Raw genomic sequence first — 20,382 nt, 5'->3', positions numbered from 1 at the left:
AGATTGTATTTGTTATTTTTTACTAATGCATTAAGGAATAATTAGGATTAAATGATTTGAATTTGAGAAAATAATTATCGGAAGAATTTTAAATTAAATTATTGTTAAATTAAAGGGCAAATTACGGTCACCCCTAAGGTAATGTCAAATCACAAAAAAATCATTTATGTTTGAATAATTACAACCATTCCCCTAAATTATGTATTATCTTACGTAATCCCCCCTTGTTTAGTAGGTAAATTTGAGATTATAAGGATTGACGTGTAAAATAATATATAGTCAAGGGCCACTTGTAATTACCCAAGTGCAGCCTTACAATTTTCATCAAACCATTATTTTGTTTATATAATTTGTAAGATCGATTAACTCAGAAGCACAAATAAAGTGTAGAATTTTCTATTACAACTTGAGCTACACAGCTATCAAGACTTTCACAAAAGCAGTTACAGAGTAATTTGCAACTAAAACAAGTGACAAAGTTTCGACCTAAAGAAGACGGTCTCGTAAACAAAACTAAAACTAAGGAAAGAAGATCGTAATTCTTCTGCAACTGCGTAAAAAGCCGATATCATCCGTACAGTGCACGCCAAGCCTCTTTGTCGTCCCTTGAAATCTTGGTTGGATTTTGAACCATCTTTTCTTTCGAAAAAACGAGAGAAGAAACACTCGCCAAGTGATCTCCTATCTCGCATATTACCTGACAAAAATTCCTCGTTAGAATCAAAATTAAGTAAAGACAAGCGCAAAACACGCCTGTAAGAAGGAAAAGAAAAATTCAGTTTTGTAAAACCAAAATGTATCTGCAGGTGTACTTGCTACCGGAAAATACACAAGACAGAAGCTTGGCCAACCACAATTTACGGATAGTGTAATAGTAGTACCATCACATATTTCAAGTTAGTTTTAACTTTCAACATCCAGTAAAAAAAAAATATTGATTACTTCACGAGATTGTTCAATTCAAGAAAACAAGAATCGAGATGTACAACATCAACCAACAAATTCACCAAATGTGGCAGAGAATGGGATTATATAAAGCAACATATAACACATTCTAGTTTTTAAGGCAATTGCTACTTTGAGCATGTATAAATTATAATATGCTCATACGCTGCGTCACGGATGCAACAATTTGAGAAGAAAAAAAGAAGAGTAAAACTTGAGGTCCGTAAACGTAATTTGGTTGGGAAGATAACATGATTAATTAAATAATTAGGTCATATTTGATGTTTGGTTAGTGCAATAGGGTTATTGAGAATTGTACATTGGATCTCTCGTGGTCCAAATATATAATTGGGTTCTCACAAAATTGCATAATCTTATCGTGCGAACCAAACGAGGCCTAAAGGATAAACGACTTTAAATATGCACCACAAAAGACACTGACATTCAAAGAAAGAAAAGATTAACGTACCTCGAGTTCCTCTTTGGAGTTTTTATTCGATACACTTTGGTCACTTAAGCCAATCAGCACAACCGTAGGAATCTTAATGACGTTTACCAAATGAAGCAACATAGCCAAACCCTCGTGATTAATCTGCGAAAAAGGTGGGGATTTTGGCAATCTGGAGCTCAATGCCTCGGTTACATCCGTCGTGTGACCTAATTTGATGCCATAAACTGAACCCTTGTCATTTTTCCGTGAATAGTTGTTTTCTTGTTTAAGCTTAGATTCTGGCACGATGAAAGGGGCTATTAGCGTTGGCATAGTAGATAAATCGTTTCCAGCTAATTTCAACAAAACTTCGTTCAGAGCACACGCTAAGAGTGGCGGTTCATAACTTTGCAAGAGCAGAATCGACACCTGAGAAATATATCGAGTGTTTGAAATATCAATATATCGAAGCTTAAACAATTGTCGATAAATTACTAAGAATAGCAACACTTCGAAACAGTGAGCAAATTATGAATCCCTTTTTTTAGGTTTCCACATATCAGATTAAACCAATAACCAATCTACTATTATAAATCCCTTCAGTTCTTCAAAAATAACCCTCAGAACAATTGAGCAGCCATGAATAGTAGATTTAAATCAAATTATAAATAAATCGAAAAATAAAATAGCTCGGTATTTAAATAAATTCAAAAGATTTTTCCAGCTCCGGCAATTAATTACCTCATAATGGCCATCGGAATCGATAAAATGAATGATTTCACCGGAGGCCTTCCGATCTTCGATTCCGTAGCTCTCCAACGGGAAACCAAAGGAATCCTTTCTGGAAAAAAAATGAATCGAAAATTCACAGTGTTCTGTTCAATACAACGGAAAATATAAAGAACAAAAGTTATCAAATGAGGGGAAAATTCAAATAGTACTCACAGCGTTTGGAAATTTGAGTTAGGGTTTGGGTTGAGACCGCCGGATACGGCGGCTGCGAGGGCGTCGCCGCCGTTGAGTAGGAGTATCACTTTCTCGGCGACCTTCATTTTTTCTATGCTTTGTAAAAATATCAGCTTTAATTTAATTTAATAATAAATATATGGCTGAAGGGTATTTTGGTCAAAGCATATTGTTTTAACCTGAACTCGTTGCTGAAATATAATTGAGGATGAAAGTGAAATTAATCAAAAACTACAAGGACTTCTTCTACAAAAGTTGTCATTTTTGTTAAATATCATTATTTCATTAAATTTAGGCTAAATTACGGTCACCCCCTAGGTAGTGTCAAATTACGAAAAAAATCCATCATGTTTGGGTAATTACAAGTTACAACCATCCCTTAATTATGAATCTTCTTACACGCTCACCCTTGTGGTGTCAAATTTACTAGAATCTTCAAGACTATGTGGAATATTCTTCAGGTTGTTATCGTTTTTCCCCGTTCGAGCTCTATTTTCAAAAAGATGATCATAAGCTGCGTCTCTCGATTTGTAAATATCAAATTGTAGTGCATCATAAACTTACATTTTTGCACAAACAAGTACAAACTAGAGTACATTATCCACGAAATCTATAAAATTATGTTGAATCTAACACCATAAGCGTGGACGTATAAGAAAACTAATAGGTGAGGAGATGGTTGTAGTTACTCAATACAAGAGATTTTTCGTAATTTGATATTATCTCTGGAGGATAGGCTTAATTTATCCTTAAATTTATGAAAATACATAAATGTAATCATTTATATATCCTTAAATTGATATTTTAGTGTCTAAATAATTGTTTTTACAACAAGTCACATATAATATTATTTGAATTTAACAATTTAAATACAAAATATAATCATTCAACGAACCGAACATCTTTTACTAACTAAATAACTAATTAAGTGGTGTTTCCAAAAGATTTTTGAAAGTGATTATGAGATTTTTTTTTTGCTCATAATCTGTTCTCGGTTGTTTGCAAAATCAATTTTTGTTTTTGTTTCTCTTAAATTAATCTACTTTAAGCTATATTTTTAAAAGCACCCATAAAATTTGTTTTTTTTTATTTAAGTTCATTTTTCGGAATATTTGCAAACACCCCCAACTTATAGAAATGAGCACTTAAAACCAACTTAACTCACAATCACTTATTTATGTTTTTAAATAATCATTTGCAAACACCAGCTTAGTCGAAAATTAATTCAAGTTATATGGAGTAATAAGTTACAAGCCTAAATATATAGAGAGAGGCTATTTTCACAAGCATTAATTAGCTATTACGTATTAATCACGTGCATAATTAATAACGTCTTATAATGGATGATAAGTAGTTGATAATTAAGGAAAATTAATCATTTGACTTTTGTAGTAAGGAAAAAAAGCACTTTCGTTGCCTTAACGAATCATCCAAACTCCAATCTCCAAGCATATGTCCATTGGCATTGCACGTGGAATAACAAGCAACCATTTTATATTAAGAACAAATAATAACTTGAATATTTGTGTTAGATTAAAAAAAAAAATAAAAAAAAATCGTATGTGTACATGCATGCATGTGTGTGGTTGTTTATGCATGTATGTAAGTGTGTGATTATGTGTGCGCTTGTGTGGCATAGTTTCGACGATATGATGGGAGCAACGGAAGTGAGGGTGGAGTAGATTTGACGGACTGCATCAGAATTACACAAAATTTTATTTGACGGAGTGCAGTTATATATTATATTTAGATGGGATAAGGCGAGCCAAAGAGCAATTGGACTTCTATGTAAATGCACACCAAATTTAATTAAAATACATTTTTCATATAATCTGTTTTTAGGTGTTTGCAAAACTGACTTTTACTTTAGATTCTCTTAAAATAAGTTGTTTTAAGCTATAATTTTAAAAGCACTCATGTACATGTTTGTTTCTATTTAAAATTGATTTTTCAGATTTTTTACAAACACCTCCAATCCAACTTTTAGAATTATAACACTTAATATTAACTTAACTCACGGTTACTAACTTATGTTTTTAAATAAGTTTTTGCAAACACCACCTAAATATTATAATATGATAATTAACTCAATCGATTTCATGGGACGAGGTTTAGAGCACCGATTATGGAAGAAGAAAAATAAAAATAGTTTGAATATGTAGATATATTCATCATAAATTAAATATAATATAATATTGAATATTGATTGTGTATTGATCGGATCATGAGCCCTAAATTATGGAAATAGCAATAAAGAAGATCAGTGGACTTGAGCTCTAAGCTAGCTTCTGCATGACGAATTGAAGATCCCCATGCAAAATTATTATTATTATTATTTATTAATAATAAATAAATAAATAAATAAATATCTGCAAAACCCCTTTTTGCTCCATATTTGCTTCTTCATTTAACCGATCACGAGAATAATTCTGTGATGCAGCAAAGAATCATAGCTTTTTTTTAGGGTTAGCTGCATGAGTTGCACCACCCAAGTAATAAATATTGTTACATATAATTAATTAATTTATTTATATTTTAATTTTCCTACGATTATATACTTCTTTTTATCCATTATTCACACAAACTTTCTTGATCAATACTCCTTTTAGTGAGAGAAACTATAAGGATTTTCAAGTCCTCTCTCTCTCTCTCTCTCTCTCTCTCTCTCTCTCTCTCTCTCTCTAGAGAGATGTGGCCTTCATCATCATCAAGAAAGCTACCTTGGTCTTCATATTTTTCATTTTCTCCTTCCATATTAATTTTCTTACTTTTAACCCCTTTGCTCCTCTTCTCAATTATTGCATGTAATTTAGGTCCTCGAAAATCTATTACTTCATCGTTTTCGTGGAAATCCCTCGAGTTTTTAAGCTCGTTTTCTCTCGGTAATTCATTCGGCAATAATACTATCGAAGATCAAAATAGTCGAATTTCCACTAACGTATCCGATTCTATCGTCTTGAGTGGCTCTCTATTGCATCACGAAATAGTAAGTCTCGTATAATTATATATCTTATATATTTTATTTTGTTTCGAAAAAATAATAATAGATAATTATTGTTTGTTACTATATGTGATCAGAAGAAAGAGGGTAAACACGATTTATCGAGCGCAGAATGGCGGGGGTTTGTGAACAGCGGTTTACGTAGAAGTTACAGTAAATCGGAAAAGGTTGAGGCTGTTTTGGCGAACGCTCGTCGTTTGATTAGAGAAGCTTCTAGAAACAATAGCTTGAACTCGTCAGACATCGAACACGATTCTGGCTATGTGCCTCAGGGGCCAATCTACCGAAATGCCAACGCCTTTTATCGGTATATTATATACATAGTAGTTTCTGCTTTTTTGTAATCGTAACGGGATTTTAATTCACACAAAAATATTTTACGAGAAACAAAAACCCTTCGCTATTTTGTTATCAAGTTAATTATTTGAAAATTATATTTTCTTCTAAAATTTTCTACGAAATATTTTCACTAATTACAATAAAAGATCCACCACTCGAATCCACCACTTGAATAATTTAGTGAGAAATTTTATTTTTGTAAGAAATTATAGTTTTTATTCTCAGTAATTCATTATTGATTTTGTTTTTTAATTCCTTTTGCATTTTGTATGCTTGAATTTATGTTGCGGGTAGAAGAAAAATAACAATTTCATTTGTCATTTGCACCTTGGAAATAAAAAGACCAAAAAAATTGAAATCACGCTCATTCAATTTTAAATATTTAACTCAATGTGCAATATTATTAATGATTTATTGTATTTCGAAAATGTAAAGTGCTATTAATATTTTTTAAAGGTGCAAAGTGTCAAAATTTTACATTTCAAGGGTGCAAAATTAGATTAAGCAAAATTGAAATCAATAGTTTGACCTATTGATTTGATATTTAATTTATTGCGCTATGTTCATGTGACTACTTGTTTGGTTGACTTTTACATTTTTTTATGAATTTATTTATTCCATAATATGAATATATTATTTTTTTATTTTGTCACTACATTTTATATTTAATTTATGGAAAAAATACAGTTTTTGCCCATCAAGTTTGCACCGATTTCACATTTGGTCCCTTATGTTTCAAAACTTCAACATTTTTAGTCCCTTCCTTCAATTTCCCGTGTGCCCATCACTACCTTAACTAACTTAACAGACTAACGGTAAATTGACGAAAAATAACAAAAATTGTTAATTTATTGGAACAATATGAGGGATCAAATCTGAAAACAGTGCAAATTTGATGGATGAAACTGTAATTTCTCGTTTAATTTATATTTAATTTTGTACGTACTTGCATGCATGCAGGAGCTACAGAGAAATGGAGAAGGTGTTCAAGATATACGTGTACGAAGAAGGAGAAGCTCCGATATTCCACAACGGCCCATGCAGGAGTATATATTCTAGTGAGGGAAGGTTCATCAACGAAATGGAAAAGCCTGGGAATCATTATAGAACCAACGATCCAGATGAAGCCCACGTGTACTTCATGCCTTTCAGTGTGGTTGTGATGGTCCAGTATTTGTATGAGCCCGGTGCACTCGATATGAACCCCATCGGCAACACCCTTGCTGATTACGTTCGCACCATCTCTCACAAGCACCCCTTCTGGAACCGCAGCCTCGGCGCCGATCATTTCATGCTCTCTTGTCACGATTGGGTAAGTTTTTTTTTTTTTTTTTTCCTTTCGTAATTCCGGTGAAATTATAATTTTGTTGATCAGATAGATCGGATCGGAATTTCGGAAATCGGAATTTAGTGATTGAAAAAGGTTTCATCGATCGACCACTTTTGTGTAGGGCCCACACACAAGTTCGTACGTGCCGCTCCTATTCAAGAACTCGATAAGAGTCCTATGCAACGCCAACACTTCAGAAGGGTTCAACCCTCTCAAAGACGCAACCCTACCCGAAATCAACCTCAAAACGGGCGAAATCACCGGCCTCCTAGGGGGGCCGCCCCCTTCGCAGAGGAAAACCCTAGCTTTCTTCGCCGGAGGTCTCCACGGTCATATCAGACACCTCTTGTTACACCATTGGAGAGATCAAAATCAAGACAAAGACATACAAGTCTACGAAAAGCTACCATCGAACATGTCGTACGAAAAAATGCTAAAAACGAGCAAGTTTTGTCTTTGCCCTAGCGGGTACGAGGTGGCGAGCCCGAGGGTTGTGGAGGCGATTTACGCGGAGTGTGTGCCTGTATTGATATCGGATAGCTACGTGCCGCCTTTTAGCGACGTGTTGAATTGGAAGAAGTTTGCGGTGGTGGTGGCGGTGGAGGATATTCCGAACATAAAGAATATTCTGATGGGGATTTCGGAGGGTAGGTATTTGAAGATGCAGAAGAGGGTGAAGCAAGTGCAGAGGCATTTTGTTGTGAATGGAAATCCTAAGAGATTTGATTTGTTTCATATGATTGTTCATTCTGTTTGGCTTAGGAGATTGAATCTTAGGCTGCATGCTTCTCTCTAAGTTGTGTGTGTGTGTGTTTGTTCACACGTGTGGTGGATGTGTTTTAGGGTTTTTTTGATGCTGCACACCCGGTGAAATACACTGGGTGATTATTAACCGTCGATCTACACATAATCACATATACACTTATGTATATGTATGTGTGCAGGTTAGTGGCACGTTATTTGATTACCATATCAACGGTTAATAATCACATGGTGTAACATCTCAATAACCGTGTTTTAGGTCATATTGTGCGCGGTTCGAGGGTTAAATTGTGCGTGTCTTGAGATGTGTCGATTATTATTTTGGGTCATATATATGCAAGACTAAAACTACTTGTGCAAGATCAAATTAAAATTTTCACAGTATAAATACTATAATATCCTTACTTGTTAAAAAAATAGAAAATTACAAATGTGCAAGACCAAAAATTCAAAAACACAAAAAACCATATCACAAGACCACAAGACCAACTCTCATCTTTTCCATCTTCCAAAACCCACAAGACCTTTCTCCTTCCTCCTTCATAAACCCACAAAACCTAAACATTCAAAATAATCAAAACTCAACAAATCTTACAAAGATGGTAAGTATGAAGTCAGAAGACATCAAAATAGAAGATTCTACGGTGGAAGAACCCAAGAAGGTATGCATTTATGGGTTATTTAGCTAGAATATCGTTTTTCCAAAAAAAATCCCGCGCAAACGAATTCGACAAGTACAGGTCGAATTTTATGGGTAAAAATCGACATTTAGATGTTGATTTTGAGGCATACAATTCGACATTTAGAAATGTCGAATTTGTGCTATAAATTCGAAATGTCAATGTCGATTTTTACCCGTTTTAAATTTAATTTGTTTTTCCTCTTTTTTTGTAAGGTTGAACAGAATGAGGAAGGTGAGCGTAGGTGGTGGAGCTTGGGCAGCGGAGCTTAGGCGGCGAAGCTTGGGCAGCGGAGCTTTGACGGCGGAGAAGGTGGGCGCATGTAGGATTTGAGGAGGGGGTGCTGTTTGTTTTTTTAATTCACGCATCTATTTTTTTTTCCCCTCATTATTTGTATTTGGTCTTGCATGAGAAAAAAAAAGCCAATTTAATTTATGGGTATATTTGTCATTTCATCTTAATATAATAAAATATTTTGGAATTTTTCTTTAATTTGATCTTGCACAAGTGAAATTAGTATTGCATATTACCGCAGCCTTATTATTATTATAAAATTTATTATTATTTTTTTTTCATTTCCTATTTTTCAGTATGTTTTCTCTAACGACGATTTCATAGTAAATCAGATTTGCAAATTGGCGAGCAAAACCCTAATCCACTAAGAATGTTCATATTTTCATTTTGTATGAATATTGATGTTATTTTAGTAAATTAAATTTCATAATCAATTATTTTAATATTGTGTAATTTTGTTTTTAATACAATTTAATGATCATATAATTAAAAAAAAAACTCCCTTTAGCAATGCTACTCCATACACCGCACATGAAGAATTGCTGGTTATTTTAAGAGAAGTTTTTCTGAAAAAAAAAAAAGTCAAAATCACTTTTCAAAAGTTTTTGCAATCACCAAACTTAATGGACTTTGGCCCAATGGACCTCTCTCTAAGTTGACTGTTGAAGTATTCTTCCTACATATTATGTATGATGTTATTACACTCATTGGTCTTCTTATTACAAGAAGTTTCATTTGAAGTTTCTCAAATAGTTTTTGTGTTTTGACTTGAAATTAATTAATTAAATAAATAAATAATATATTGGTCTTAGGCAAACCAGCTACTCCTTTGACTAATCCAATTTCAATCTTTGCCAAACATGCCTATATTGTTGATTTATTTATTGTATTAACTATTGAATAATATTTGTTGATTTATTGTATTAAATAATAATTGTTGTTTTTTGACTCGTTTCTAACTACCTATTCCCAATTTTATTACTCCTTTTTTTTCTTTCCATTTTTAATATTATTGACCAACATACATCATATAGAAATTGTTTATTAATTAATTATAAACTATTAGAGAATTATTATTTTTTATTAAAACATAAAGAATAGAGCATATTAACTATATATTTTATGTAATAGACAACCAAAAGCTAAAATCTCATGATAGTTGGGATATTTTTAGAATTATTCATCGAAAATATATAAATAAAAAAAATATCTCATTAATGAAATAACAAATATTAATACAAGGAATCAAACATTTTTCTTTCTTTAAAGCGGAATCAAACATCTTATTAACTAATTAATTTATTCACTAGAAAAATAATACAGTCCAAATCCAAATTAATTCAATACGTGTATCATAAAAAAAATCCTTAAATTAGCAAAACAAAACAAAAATAAAAAAGTAATTAATCAGTTTATTTTATTTTTTTTAATTTTAGCAAATAACAAGAAATTGCAATTTCCAATATTTTCTTGGGTTTAGTCAAATTATTCTAAAAATTCCCACTTTTTTTTTTTTTTTTTTTTTTTTTACTATTATTAATTATGAATTAATAATAATATTTTTCTTACTACAAAAGAATAAATAATAAAATAATTCTTACAGCATTCTTATGTGAAACCGCGTCAATGGTGGCATTGGGCAACCTGAAAAAGGTATTTATTTGCAATATTAATATATTCAAAAGTCTTTGTTTCAAACATCTTCTTCTTCTTCACTGACGACTGCACCCCATTTTTCCAACCTCTCTCTCTCTCTCTATAATTTCAAGAAGAAGTGAGAGAAACTTTTATTTTTATTTTTTTGTAGCCCATTTGAAAAAAAGATTGAATCTTTGATCTGGGTTTCAACTTTGAAGGTCTAAAGCTTGAATCTTTCTCCTTAGCTTCAGATTTTTTGGGTTCTTCAATTTTTTTATTTTATTTTATTTATTAATATTAACCCAGCTGATTCGATTTCTGTACTCCAATGGCGTCAAAAGCTTTAATTTTTACTGTGGGTTACTTCTTCTACTTGTTCTCATACGCCGCCGTTTCAGCCAACGGCGGCGGTGGAATTCAAACCCTCGCCGAAGAAGCAAACTCCACCGCCACCGCCATGGAAATGCCCACCTTCAACGGCGCCGTTTCGGATTGCACCTTCTCAAACTCAGACCCAATCAAATTCGACGGAAATCCCAAAGTTAAACCTAATTTAGTCCTCAATTTGAAGCACCGATCCGCCGGAAAACAAATCAACCCGTCGGATTCCGTCGCGGCGTCCACCGCAAAGGACCTCTCCAGAATCCACACTCTCCAATCAAGGATTCTCAACAAGAAGATCAACAACAAATTCACCACCGCCGATCACCGGAACGCCATCGCCGCCGTGCCGGAAAATTCCACCTCCGGAGAATTCTCCGGCCAGCTCATGGCCACGCTGGAGTCCGGCGTTAGCCTCGGCTCCGGCGAGTACTTCATGGATGTATTCATCGGTACACCGCCGAAGCACTTCTCGTTGATCCTCGACACCGGCAGTGATCTGAACTGGATACAATGCCTCCCTTGCCACGACTGCTTCGAGCAAAGCGGGCCCCACTACAACCCGGAGAAATCGAATTCTTACAAGAACATAACGTGCAGCGACCCCCGCTGCCACCTTGTCTCTCCCCCCTCGCCCCCGGCACTCCCCTGCAAAACGCTTAACCAAACGTGCCCTTACTACTACTGGTACGGCGACAGCTCGAACACCACCGGAGATTTCGCGCTCGAGACCTTCACCGTCAACCTAACGAACCCTAGTAATGGCAAACCCGAATTCAAGAAAGTCGAGAATGTAATGTTCGGATGCGGGCATTGGAATCGAGGTTTGTTCCACGGTGCGTCCGGCTTGTTAGGACTAGGTAGAGGCCCTTTGTCTTTTTCCTCGCAGCTGCAATCTTTGTACGGCCACTCGTTCTCGTATTGCCTAGTCGATCGGAATAGCAACTCTAGTGTTACTAGCAAGTTGATCTTCGGAGAGGACGAGAAATTACTAAAACACCCTTTCTTGAATTTCACTACATTGATAGTCGGAAAGGAAGAGAGTGCTCCGGTGGATACGTTCTACTATGTGCAGATAAAATCGATTCTTGTCGGAGGTGAGGCGATGAACATTCCGGAAGAGATGTGGGTTTTGTCTTCGGAAGGTTCCGGAGGGACTATAGTGGACTCGGGAACCACGCTTAGCTACTTTGCGGACCCCGCTTATAAAATTATTAAGGAGGGGTTTTTGAGGAAGGTTAAAGGGTATCCAATCGTGGAGGATTTCCCGATTCTTGATCCTTGTTATAATGTGTCCGGTGTGGTGGGGGAGTTGGAGTTGCCCTCGTTCGGGATCGTGTTCGGAGATGGGGCCGTGTGGAATTTTCCGGTGGAGAATTATTTTATCAAATTGGAGCCGGATGATGTGGTGTGTTTGGCTATGCTCGGCACGCCTAGGTCGGGTTTGTCGATTATCGGGAATTATCAGCAGCAGAATTTTCATATCATGTACGATACGAAACGGTCGAGGCTCGGTTTCGCACCTACAAAGTGTGCTGATATGTAGTGTTTTTTTTTTTGTTTTTTTTGAATTAGTGTATAGGTTTTTTTTCTGGATGAGTTTATTGTGTTTAGTTACCCTTGTGTTGTATCTAACTGCTAAAAAGCTCTCGTGTATTATTAATATTAGCAAAAAGACCCTTTATAATGCAGTTTCTGCAGCACACAACCCCTAAACAATGAGTTTTTAGGGGTAGTTTGCTGCAAAAATTGAATCATAGGAGGTTTTTTGGCTAATAACGGTAATATGGGGACTTTTTTAACAAGTAGAGAAAATGCAGGGGTGGCGAATGCAATAAACCTCTTTTTTCTGGATGTTTGGAGGGAAACTGTAAAGAACAATGGGATACTTGAACACAGTTTATTTAGTAGAGGTAAAGGATTATAATTTATAAAACAAGATAATTACATTCATTGTGTTGTTAGTAGTTACACACTGAGGTTAAGTGTAATTACAAAATTTTGAAAAATTACATTCAGCCCCTGAAATTTGTAAGAAATCTACAAATTGCAGGGGTGGACGTAATTATTAAAAATATAGAGGTCAAATTACGGCCACCGTCCTGACTTAAACTTAAATTACAAAAGAATTCCTCATGTTTGGATAATTACAACTACCCCTCGACTATGTATTGTCTTACGAAAAAAACTCGTGGAAATATGTGTTGTTTGTAACAGAATTGGTAAACCTAACCGAAAAGACAATAAGGGTTCGAAGAATTAAGGGACGACGAAAAAAGTACGATGCGAAAAAGATGGTATCATCAGCTGAAAAATCTGCCTCCGAACAAGACCACAAACCTCACACGCGTATTGACCGGGTCTTCTAATGGACGGAAAATCTACGGGCAAGAAAGTGTAAGCATATATCATGAGGTCGGAATGGAATGGTCATGAAGATGACTTAATGTTCGGAACAATCACCGGAATCCGGAAAATCCGATTTTTTCCATTAATTTAATTTACTCATTAAATAATTATTTTTATATTTATTTAGCATATATTATTATATTATATATCAATTTATGATGAATTATATTGATTACATGAAGGTTAACATATATGCTACAAAAAGAGTTCTTGTCAATTTTACAACATTGTATAAATCAAAACATTGAAAAAATAATTCGAATTCGAAATCATGTCTAGCTCATTAGTTATTTTTTTTAGAATATTTTAGTTTAAAATTAAATTCACAAAATGATATATTTAGCCAATGAATAAATCAAAATGACATCTTTCTTAACCTAGAACAAATTTGTCGAATTTCACCAATTTCAAAATTTCGAAAAATTTATTCCAATTTCGATCCAAAAATCGGGAACAACATTTTTCATTTAGAATTTCAAAAAAATTATAATTTTTGATTTTTCTAATTTTGAGAATAAAAAGGAATAATAGTGAAATTACAAATTATATATATATATATATATAGCATATTATAATAGTTTGGGGTTTGACAAAAGTTGAATGAAGAAAGAGAGGGATTTGCTCAAAACCCTCAGCAGAACCTTTCTCACTCTCCACCACCATAAACCCTCCATCACCAAGGCAACCATTCATCTCTCTCTCTCTCTCTCTCTATATATATATATATATATATATATATATATATTTATATATACGCATATGTATGTATATGTACGTGTTGTTTGATTGATTGATTGTATCTATTATTTACAGATGGATCCATCGGAAAGATACTGTTACAAGCCGACATTGCGTTGGAACAGTGAAGTGGAAGAATTTTTCGTTAAAGCCTACGGAGCTGACCGTTTTTCTCGAATTTCCGAGGCCCTAACGTATGTATCACCTCTGTTTTTTTTTTAAATAATTATTTTGCTTACTCTATTGGTTAATTTCATAACATTTTCAGTTTCCTTGTATTAATATTTTGGTAATTGGTAGTCGAATTTACTTTTAATTTTTGCTATTGGGTTTCTGAGGAGGATTTAATGAGCAGAAACCCAACTTCTTGTGCAAAATTGGGTGCAATTGCATTCAATTGAAACATGTTGTTGCTTGATTGTCGGTGAAAGTAATTTCGGAATATTCGTTTTTCTGAAGCACAGTAGTATATTTGGGCCGTTTATTCTTAAAAAAAAAAAAAAAAACGAAAAATTGCATGATCATATTTGTATGTGTGGAAATTTGTCTCAAATGTATTGTGTTTCAATGGTAATTATTTCAAAATATCAGGCAGTAATTGCATATATGTGAAAGAGCAATAGTACTGAATGCATGAAAGAACAAGATTATCATTTATGTGAATGATTAGTTATTGCTGTGGTTTTTCCCGAAAATTTGGGGTCTTAGTGAAGAAGTCGTGTCACTCTGTGGAGCTTGGTATATCCCGTTTCTCTTGTTTCTCTGTTCAGTATGAAAACCTCATCGAGCAATGGCTAATATGGAATAATTACAATTACAAAATAGTAGTATTGTATTTCTGATATGTTGTTGCTAAGAATTTGATTTGGGGTTATCACCATGCGTGTAGTTGTATAAGAATCGGGAATGCTGGTTTCCCCAATCAAGTTACGTCTTGTTGCAAGTTAATTCTTTGTGTTTTGTTTTAGGCGGCCTTCGTGTTACTCTTGTGTACGGGTTAATACGCTCAAGACAACAACTGATACTGTTATCAAGAAGCTATCGGTTTTACTACAGGAGAGCGGGTGGCAAAGTAATCCTGCTGGTGGAGCCAGTTCTCCTCGAGAATCGAATGGCCTTGAGAAAAATAGTTTTATTTCAAAGTGTAAGATACCCAATTTGGACTATGTAGTTTTCGTCCAAGGATCAGGACCACACACAATTGACTACGGGTACACGGAAGAAAACCCTCCTAAAGAGGTGATTGTGAGTCGAAAATGTGCTGAAGCAGTTCTTCGTGGTGCTCGTGTAAGTATCCAATTTTTGCCTTACCATGAACTGACTTTTTCTTGAAAAACGTGAGGTGGCAAAAGAAAAAAAAGTGACCTCCAACCCACTTTTCTGGTATTGAACCACTATTCGATTAGACCCATCTGCTCAATGCATTTTTTTTTTGTCTTAGTTCCATTTGGTTCTTGACTTCTTGTTCTCGTTTATGTAGTTTTTACTATAGTAACTTATTCTGTGTAGCTTTCTTCTGAAGTGGTAGTGTAATGAAATGCGAATTTTTGCCTTGCCAATTTGATATTGTATGTTTAGGTGTATGTTCCTGGTGTTTTGGCATGTAGTGCTCATGTGGAGAAAGGGGAACCGGTTGCAGTTTCAGTTGCTCTGGAGCGACCTGGCACTGAAGGTGGATGGGGAGTTGGTTTTACACGTGGAACTACACTACAGGGATCAGAAACAGGTAATAGATTCCCATTGGACCGCATTTACTTTCTGTAGTATGTTATATTCTTTCATTACGACCAATTTACTATATCTCTCCGGTCTTTGGTTTGGATGCTGTTTTTAATTTTTTTGTAGATCCTTATTATTTTGAAAGAAACGGCCTCTACATTGGTCAAGGAACCACTACGATGTCGAGAGCTGGGATGTTTCGGGAACCCAATGGAGTTGCTTTAGAGATGACCAACAGAGTATTTAATCTACCATCATTTCGTGGTACAGATTTTATTCTTTTTGACAGGATACATTGGTTAGGTGTTTGAATATATGCACTTCTTGTTGTTTGTTTATTTGCATTTTAGCTGTTTAGGACATAGTTCTATAGTTTATATACATTTCTTCAGAGGTTTTGAATAGGTTCGTGGAAAAATATGGAAAAAAATAAAATGTAATGCATTGAAAGTTAAGATTAATTGAGATAAAGATGAATCTTACTAAGAATATAGAAGTTTCAAGTATCACAATTAGCATGAAAAAATTAGCGCGGTTTGTGTTTTGCAGCTTCATTAGTGTTGCTGCGTTACTGGCACCTTTTATATATATGAATACCACCATTGAAATTGTACCTTCAGTCTGGGCACTCTGAGCTTCTTCGTATATTCTTTTTTTTTCTTAGGAACAGTGAAGGAGACATTCATATTGGGCATTAACTTCATAAGAACTGTTCATGTGCACATATTGTTAATACCAGTGTTCTAAAAATCGGCCGAGGCGGCCGATTAATCGGTCGCCGAGGCGGAGGCGGTCAAAAACCTTTACGATTTTAGTGTAAAGGTTTGAAAAATCGGTTTTTTGCCTGTGGGGCGGTTTTAGGCGGTCTGATGCGGTTTGAGGCGGTCAAACCTATATGGCGGGTCAAACTTCGGTGGCAAAAATCGGTCAAAAATGGGTTTTTTTTTTTTTTTTTTATAATTCAAAATAAAAGTTGGAATTTTAATAAATAAAATATGATTTTATGTTTTAATTTGTTTATGTTAAATGTTATGTTGAAAAACTAATAATGTATGCAAGGAATGTTCAAAAATAAATGTAAATTTAAAAAAATTGCCTTCGTATTTATATTTTATAAGGATATTTATGTATTATTATCTTATTATTGTTAATTTTTTTTTATTTTATCAGGATATATACATGATAGAGATTTAACTATGTTTAAATATCTTTTTATATATGTTTTGAATATTTATAAATAATATCTAGAAATATATTATATTAAATTTTAAAAGCCGATTTATTTCGGATTTATTACCGATTAATCTGTCGCACTGATTAATCGTGAATCGGTCCCTGACAGCCTCCGACCCGATTACCAATTTTTACAACCTTGGTTAATACTGCCCCTATTTAAGTAGCAGTTTTCGTTTTTTCCATGCAAAATATGATTACCATTATAAGCAATTGTTTTCTGCTTGGAACTTCATAATCTTATTCTTTTTGCGTAATGGTCATGTGGTCAGAATGTCGTATTTTACCATAACTGATTCATTGAGATTACAGATTTACTCGAGGGGGACATATTTCTTCAGAACCTCCCTAGCATCATCACTGCACATGCTCTAGGTATGTAACGAACTATCCATGTCGGTTTTAGTTGTAACTATTCATTTGCGATCTTTTTAGGTCTTGTATTCACGATGTGGTTTTCCATTCAATGCAGATTGATATTCCGCTCAACTATGTACTAACAACTATCAATTAAATTTTCGTCTTGAACTGATTTTGCATAAATATATCTGATTATCTATTTTTGTTGCTAATTTGTCCCTATGCCGTCTTTCTTTGTAGATCCTCAAGAAGGAGAGAAGATATTAGATATGTGCGCAGCTCCTGGAGGGAAAACCACTGCAATTGCGATCCTCATGAAGGACAAAGGAGAGGTTATTGCAGCTGACCGATCTCACAATAAGGTTTACATTCTGATAAATAAACTCAGATATTACTATATTTCATCAATTTGTTCTATAAGATAAGAAGACTACAGAAATATCATGCAAAGAATCAGACACAGGTCTTCTTACTGTTGCAATCTATACGAACTTCCTGCATTCACTTGCATTTCTTTTCTTGTGTCGTTGTGTAAGCGTCGCTTTTCTGATTATTTTTTATTTTTGTTTATCTATTCATTACTTTGTTGACACATCTCGCCAGGTGCTTGACATCCAGAATTTGGTGGCTGAGATGGGCTTAAAGTGTATAACTTGTTACAAACTCGATGCACTCAAATCTGTTAGGCAAATCGATGAATCCGATCGCCAGGATGCTCGAGAGTGTGTGGAGAGTGAGAGCATTCAAAGATTAGAATCATCAACACCAGGTATGGATACAATATCTGATACAGCTCGTAGTTTTACTCGTGGTGAGTTTATATCTCAAACTCCACTAATACTAATCAACTATAAACTGAATATTGGTGAATTGTTGCAATATCATGCAGCAACAGTGTGATTACTGAAAAAAGATTTTTCAACAAACAATCTCCATATCAGGATCACGGGACTCTTGGTAGTGTGGCCCTTATGTATTATATCATCAATTTAAATACGGTCGAAACAATCTCTATGGACTACGAGGGGGCTTTTCCAGAAAGTTGGGACTACTTTTAGTTTATATTTCAATTTCTAAAACTGCATCGAGCGGTTTAAATACTACTATTGCTTAGTATGTTAACTTGAAGAGACCTATAGCATATGCATTAGTGTATCAGATTATGAAAAGAAGAAATTTTATACAAAGAAGAAATACCAGTGGCAAAGAAGAAATTTTATACAAAGCATATGTATATTAGCCCTCTTTGTTTATTTTTATTAACTCCGTTATTTTGATGCATGCTTAAAAGCAGACTAATTCTCGTTCTTCTGTTAATTTTACATCTCCTCTGAACCGGATAAAGTAGCTAGCAGTGAGCAACTAACGAATGCAAATGGCACCAGTAAAGCTGAGCTCCGGAAAAACTCTGGTAAAATGAAAAATGGAGTAGGACGACATGATTCTGTAGGTGGAAGAGTTGAAAGGTCTAAAGGATTCTTACCTAACAGCTTTGATCGGGTTCTCCTCGATGCTCCTTGTTCTGCTCTTGGTCTGAGACCTCGATTGTTTGCTGGAGAGGCAAGGCATATCTGCTTAATCTGTCTTTTTTTTTCGTCTTTTCTACCATCTACATGGTGCTTACACGCATCTGTAATTCTTCAGGCTCTGTTTTTCAAATAATGTCGACGCAAGCTGCATCTAACTTGTATTATATATATCATCTGGGTCTGATTTATTCATTACATAAGTCTGTTTCTGTTTGTAGGACACTATGAAATCATTACGAGCCAACGCCAAATATCAAAGGGGGATGTTTGACCAGGCTGTTCAGCTTGTTCGTCCTGGTGGTGTTTTGGTGTACTCAACGTAAGCTGTCTTATCTCATCCTAAGTTAGTAGCATTCGTTATGCTTGTGAGCCCAATCATATGTGAGTGGATTATTATCACTTTCTAGTGTTTTCAAACTGCAGATGTACAATAAACCCCGGTGAGAATGAAGCGTTGGTTAGATACGCATTAGACACGTACAAGTTTCTCTCCTTGGCAACACAGGTTAGCTCGAAGTTTAAACTTCTACAGAAATTAGCAAAATCGATATTGTTTTCTAATGAATTCTCTCAGTTATGGTAGATGCAAGTTAGTTATGTTCCAATTGTGCACACACTGCACGAATTTATTCTATTAAATCGTACTTCTTTATGCCAACTTTTTGTGACTGAGTTAAAAGCTCTCATACATCGTAATTACTCGAAATCTACTTCTTTGTATTCTGTCTATGTTGACGGTGCTTCACTATATATTTTTGTACCAAACACGTTGAATATGTCACACCGTGTTCGGAAACAGTTTTTACATGCGGACTAAATACGTATTATGTTAGTTAACGCTCGTATTCATAATTGATTGTCACATCTGTTTGTTAAATTCATGCAGCATCCTAAAGTCGGGGGACCTGGCCTTATTGGCAGTTGTCAATTTTCCGATGGATACCAGGAGTAAGTCTTATCTGTCAATTTATATCAGTTTACACTGTAGAATCAAAATGCATTCTATTGAATCAAAATATCGAGTTATTTCTATTAAATGTTCATTATTTCGTCAATACAAATGTACCTGCTATACCTGCTATAGGTTTTGGAGGTTGTTTGACTCTATTGCGCGACATGGGACACGCATTTTTTTTATTAATACATGTTTGTCCAATTTATATAATCATTTTAATTAGTTTTTGGTCAAAATCCTCTCCCATTTTAATTCGAGTAACTGATTTCCATGTCCCGTTTTTCAGGGAATGGTTAAGACCTGGTGAAGAAGACCTCGTTCAGAGATTTGATCCTTCGTCGCCACTTGATACTATGGGCTTTTTTATTGCAAAGTTCAATGTCGGTCCTAAAGATGTCTGACTCACAAAAGTTACATGCCTCGGGATTATATTCCCAAACCTAACGAGCTAAGCATTCTTTTCTCTCTCTATTAAAACTAGAAATAACTCGTACATTGACCTATTGATGCAATTGTTGTATTTATAGTTCATTATTGTATCGAGATTTTATTGATGCAGTTGTTGTATTTATAGTTCATTATTATATCGAGATTTGAATAATCGAAGTGTATCCAATCGAAGTGGACCGGTTGAATGACGACTTTCATCTAAAAGTTTAAGCTGTTCGTGAAA

The 20,382-nt window shown here is 34.6% G+C and overlaps 4 protein-coding genes across 5 annotated transcripts; 3 read left to right on the top strand and 1 right to left on the bottom strand.

Annotated features, from left to right (window-relative positions):
- Positions 1-318: 318 nt before the first annotated feature.
- LOC105951926 (period circadian protein) lies at positions 319-2,480 on the bottom strand. The gene is made up of 4 exons (XM_012975407.2): positions 2,321-2,480; positions 2,117-2,216; positions 1,415-1,804; positions 319-697 (listed from the first exon to the last, which is right to left on the bottom strand). The coding sequence occupies exons 1-4, from the start codon at positions 2,425-2,427 to the stop codon at positions 569-571; spliced, it is 726 nt and encodes a 241-aa protein (XP_012830861.2). The 5' UTR covers positions 2,428-2,480; the 3' UTR covers positions 319-568.
- A 2,442-nt stretch (positions 2,481-4,922) lies between these two features.
- On the top strand, positions 4,923-8,169 carry LOC105951837 (putative glycosyltransferase At3g07620). The gene is made up of 4 exons (XM_088812024.1): positions 4,923-5,327; positions 5,420-5,649; positions 6,642-6,993; positions 7,133-8,169. The coding sequence occupies exons 1-4, from the start codon at positions 5,031-5,033 to the stop codon at positions 7,805-7,807; spliced, it is 1,554 nt and encodes a 517-aa protein (XP_088668150.1). The 5' UTR covers positions 4,923-5,030; the 3' UTR covers positions 7,808-8,169.
- A 2,194-nt stretch (positions 8,170-10,363) lies between these two features.
- LOC105951925 (aspartyl protease family protein 2) lies at positions 10,364-12,719 on the top strand. The gene has a single exon (XM_012975405.2). The coding sequence runs from the start codon at positions 10,714-10,716 to the stop codon at positions 12,310-12,312; it is 1,599 nt and encodes a 532-aa protein (XP_012830859.2). The 5' UTR covers positions 10,364-10,713; the 3' UTR covers positions 12,313-12,719.
- A 1,022-nt stretch (positions 12,720-13,741) lies between these two features.
- On the top strand, positions 13,742-20,382 carry LOC105951924 (NOL1/NOP2/sun family protein). 2 transcript variants are annotated; one of them, XM_088812214.1, is made up of 13 exons: positions 13,742-13,856; positions 13,989-14,107; positions 14,882-15,200; positions 15,492-15,639; positions 15,759-15,896; positions 17,178-17,240; positions 17,466-17,587; positions 17,829-17,994; positions 18,574-18,785; positions 18,973-19,073; positions 19,178-19,259; positions 19,641-19,702; positions 19,996-20,382. In XM_088812214.1, the coding sequence occupies exons 1-13, from the start codon at positions 13,776-13,778 to the stop codon at positions 20,108-20,110; spliced, it is 1,728 nt and encodes a 575-aa protein (XP_088668340.1). In that variant the 5' UTR covers positions 13,742-13,775; the 3' UTR covers positions 20,111-20,382. The 2 variants fall into 2 exon arrangements, with proteins under 2 accessions (XP_088668340.1, XP_012830858.2); XM_012975404.2 differs by having other exon boundaries at positions 18,571-18,785.

This window comes from Erythranthe guttata, chromosome 13, assembly GCF_056151865.1.
Source record: "Erythranthe guttata isolate IM_541 chromosome 13, IM_541, whole genome shotgun sequence".
NCBI classification, from domain to species: Eukaryota; Viridiplantae; Streptophyta; class Magnoliopsida; order Lamiales; family Phrymaceae; genus Erythranthe; species Erythranthe guttata.
Note: the sequence above shows the minus strand (reverse complement) of the source record. Positions and strands in the feature narration are given on the sequence as shown.

Coding starts and splice junctions, on each gene's coding strand:
- LOC105951926 (XM_012975407.2), bottom strand. CDS start 2,427: ATGAAGGTCGCCGAGAAAGTGATACTCCTACTCAACGGCGGCGACGCC. Junction 1,805..2,116: donor ATTCCGATGGCCATTATGAG/GTAATTAATTGC, acceptor TATATTTCTCAG/GTGTCGATTCTGCTCTTGCA. Junction 698..1,414: donor ACTCCAAAGAGGAACTCGAG/GTACGTTAATCT, acceptor AATTTTTGTCAG/GTAATATGCGAGATAGGAGA.
- LOC105951837 (XM_088812024.1), top strand. CDS start 5,031: ATGTGGCCTTCATCATCATCAAGAAAGCTACCTTGGTCTTCATATTTT. Junction 5,328..5,419: donor CTCTATTGCATCACGAAATA/GTAAGTCTCGTA, acceptor ATATGTGATCAG/AAGAAAGAGGGTAAACACGA. Junction 5,650..6,641: donor AATGCCAACGCCTTTTATCG/GTATATTATATA, acceptor GCATGCATGCAG/GAGCTACAGAGAAATGGAGA.
- LOC105951925 (XM_012975405.2), top strand. CDS start 10,714: ATGGCGTCAAAAGCTTTAATTTTTACTGTGGGTTACTTCTTCTACTTG.
- LOC105951924 (XM_012975404.2), top strand. CDS start 13,776: ATGAAGAAAGAGAGGGATTTGCTCAAAACCCTCAGCAGAACCTTTCTC. Junction 13,857..13,988: donor ATAAACCCTCCATCACCAAG/GCAACCATTCAT, acceptor TATTATTTACAG/ATGGATCCATCGGAAAGATA. Junction 19,260..19,640: donor TTCTCTCCTTGGCAACACAG/GTTAGCTCGAAG, acceptor AAATTCATGCAG/CATCCTAAAGTCGGGGGACC.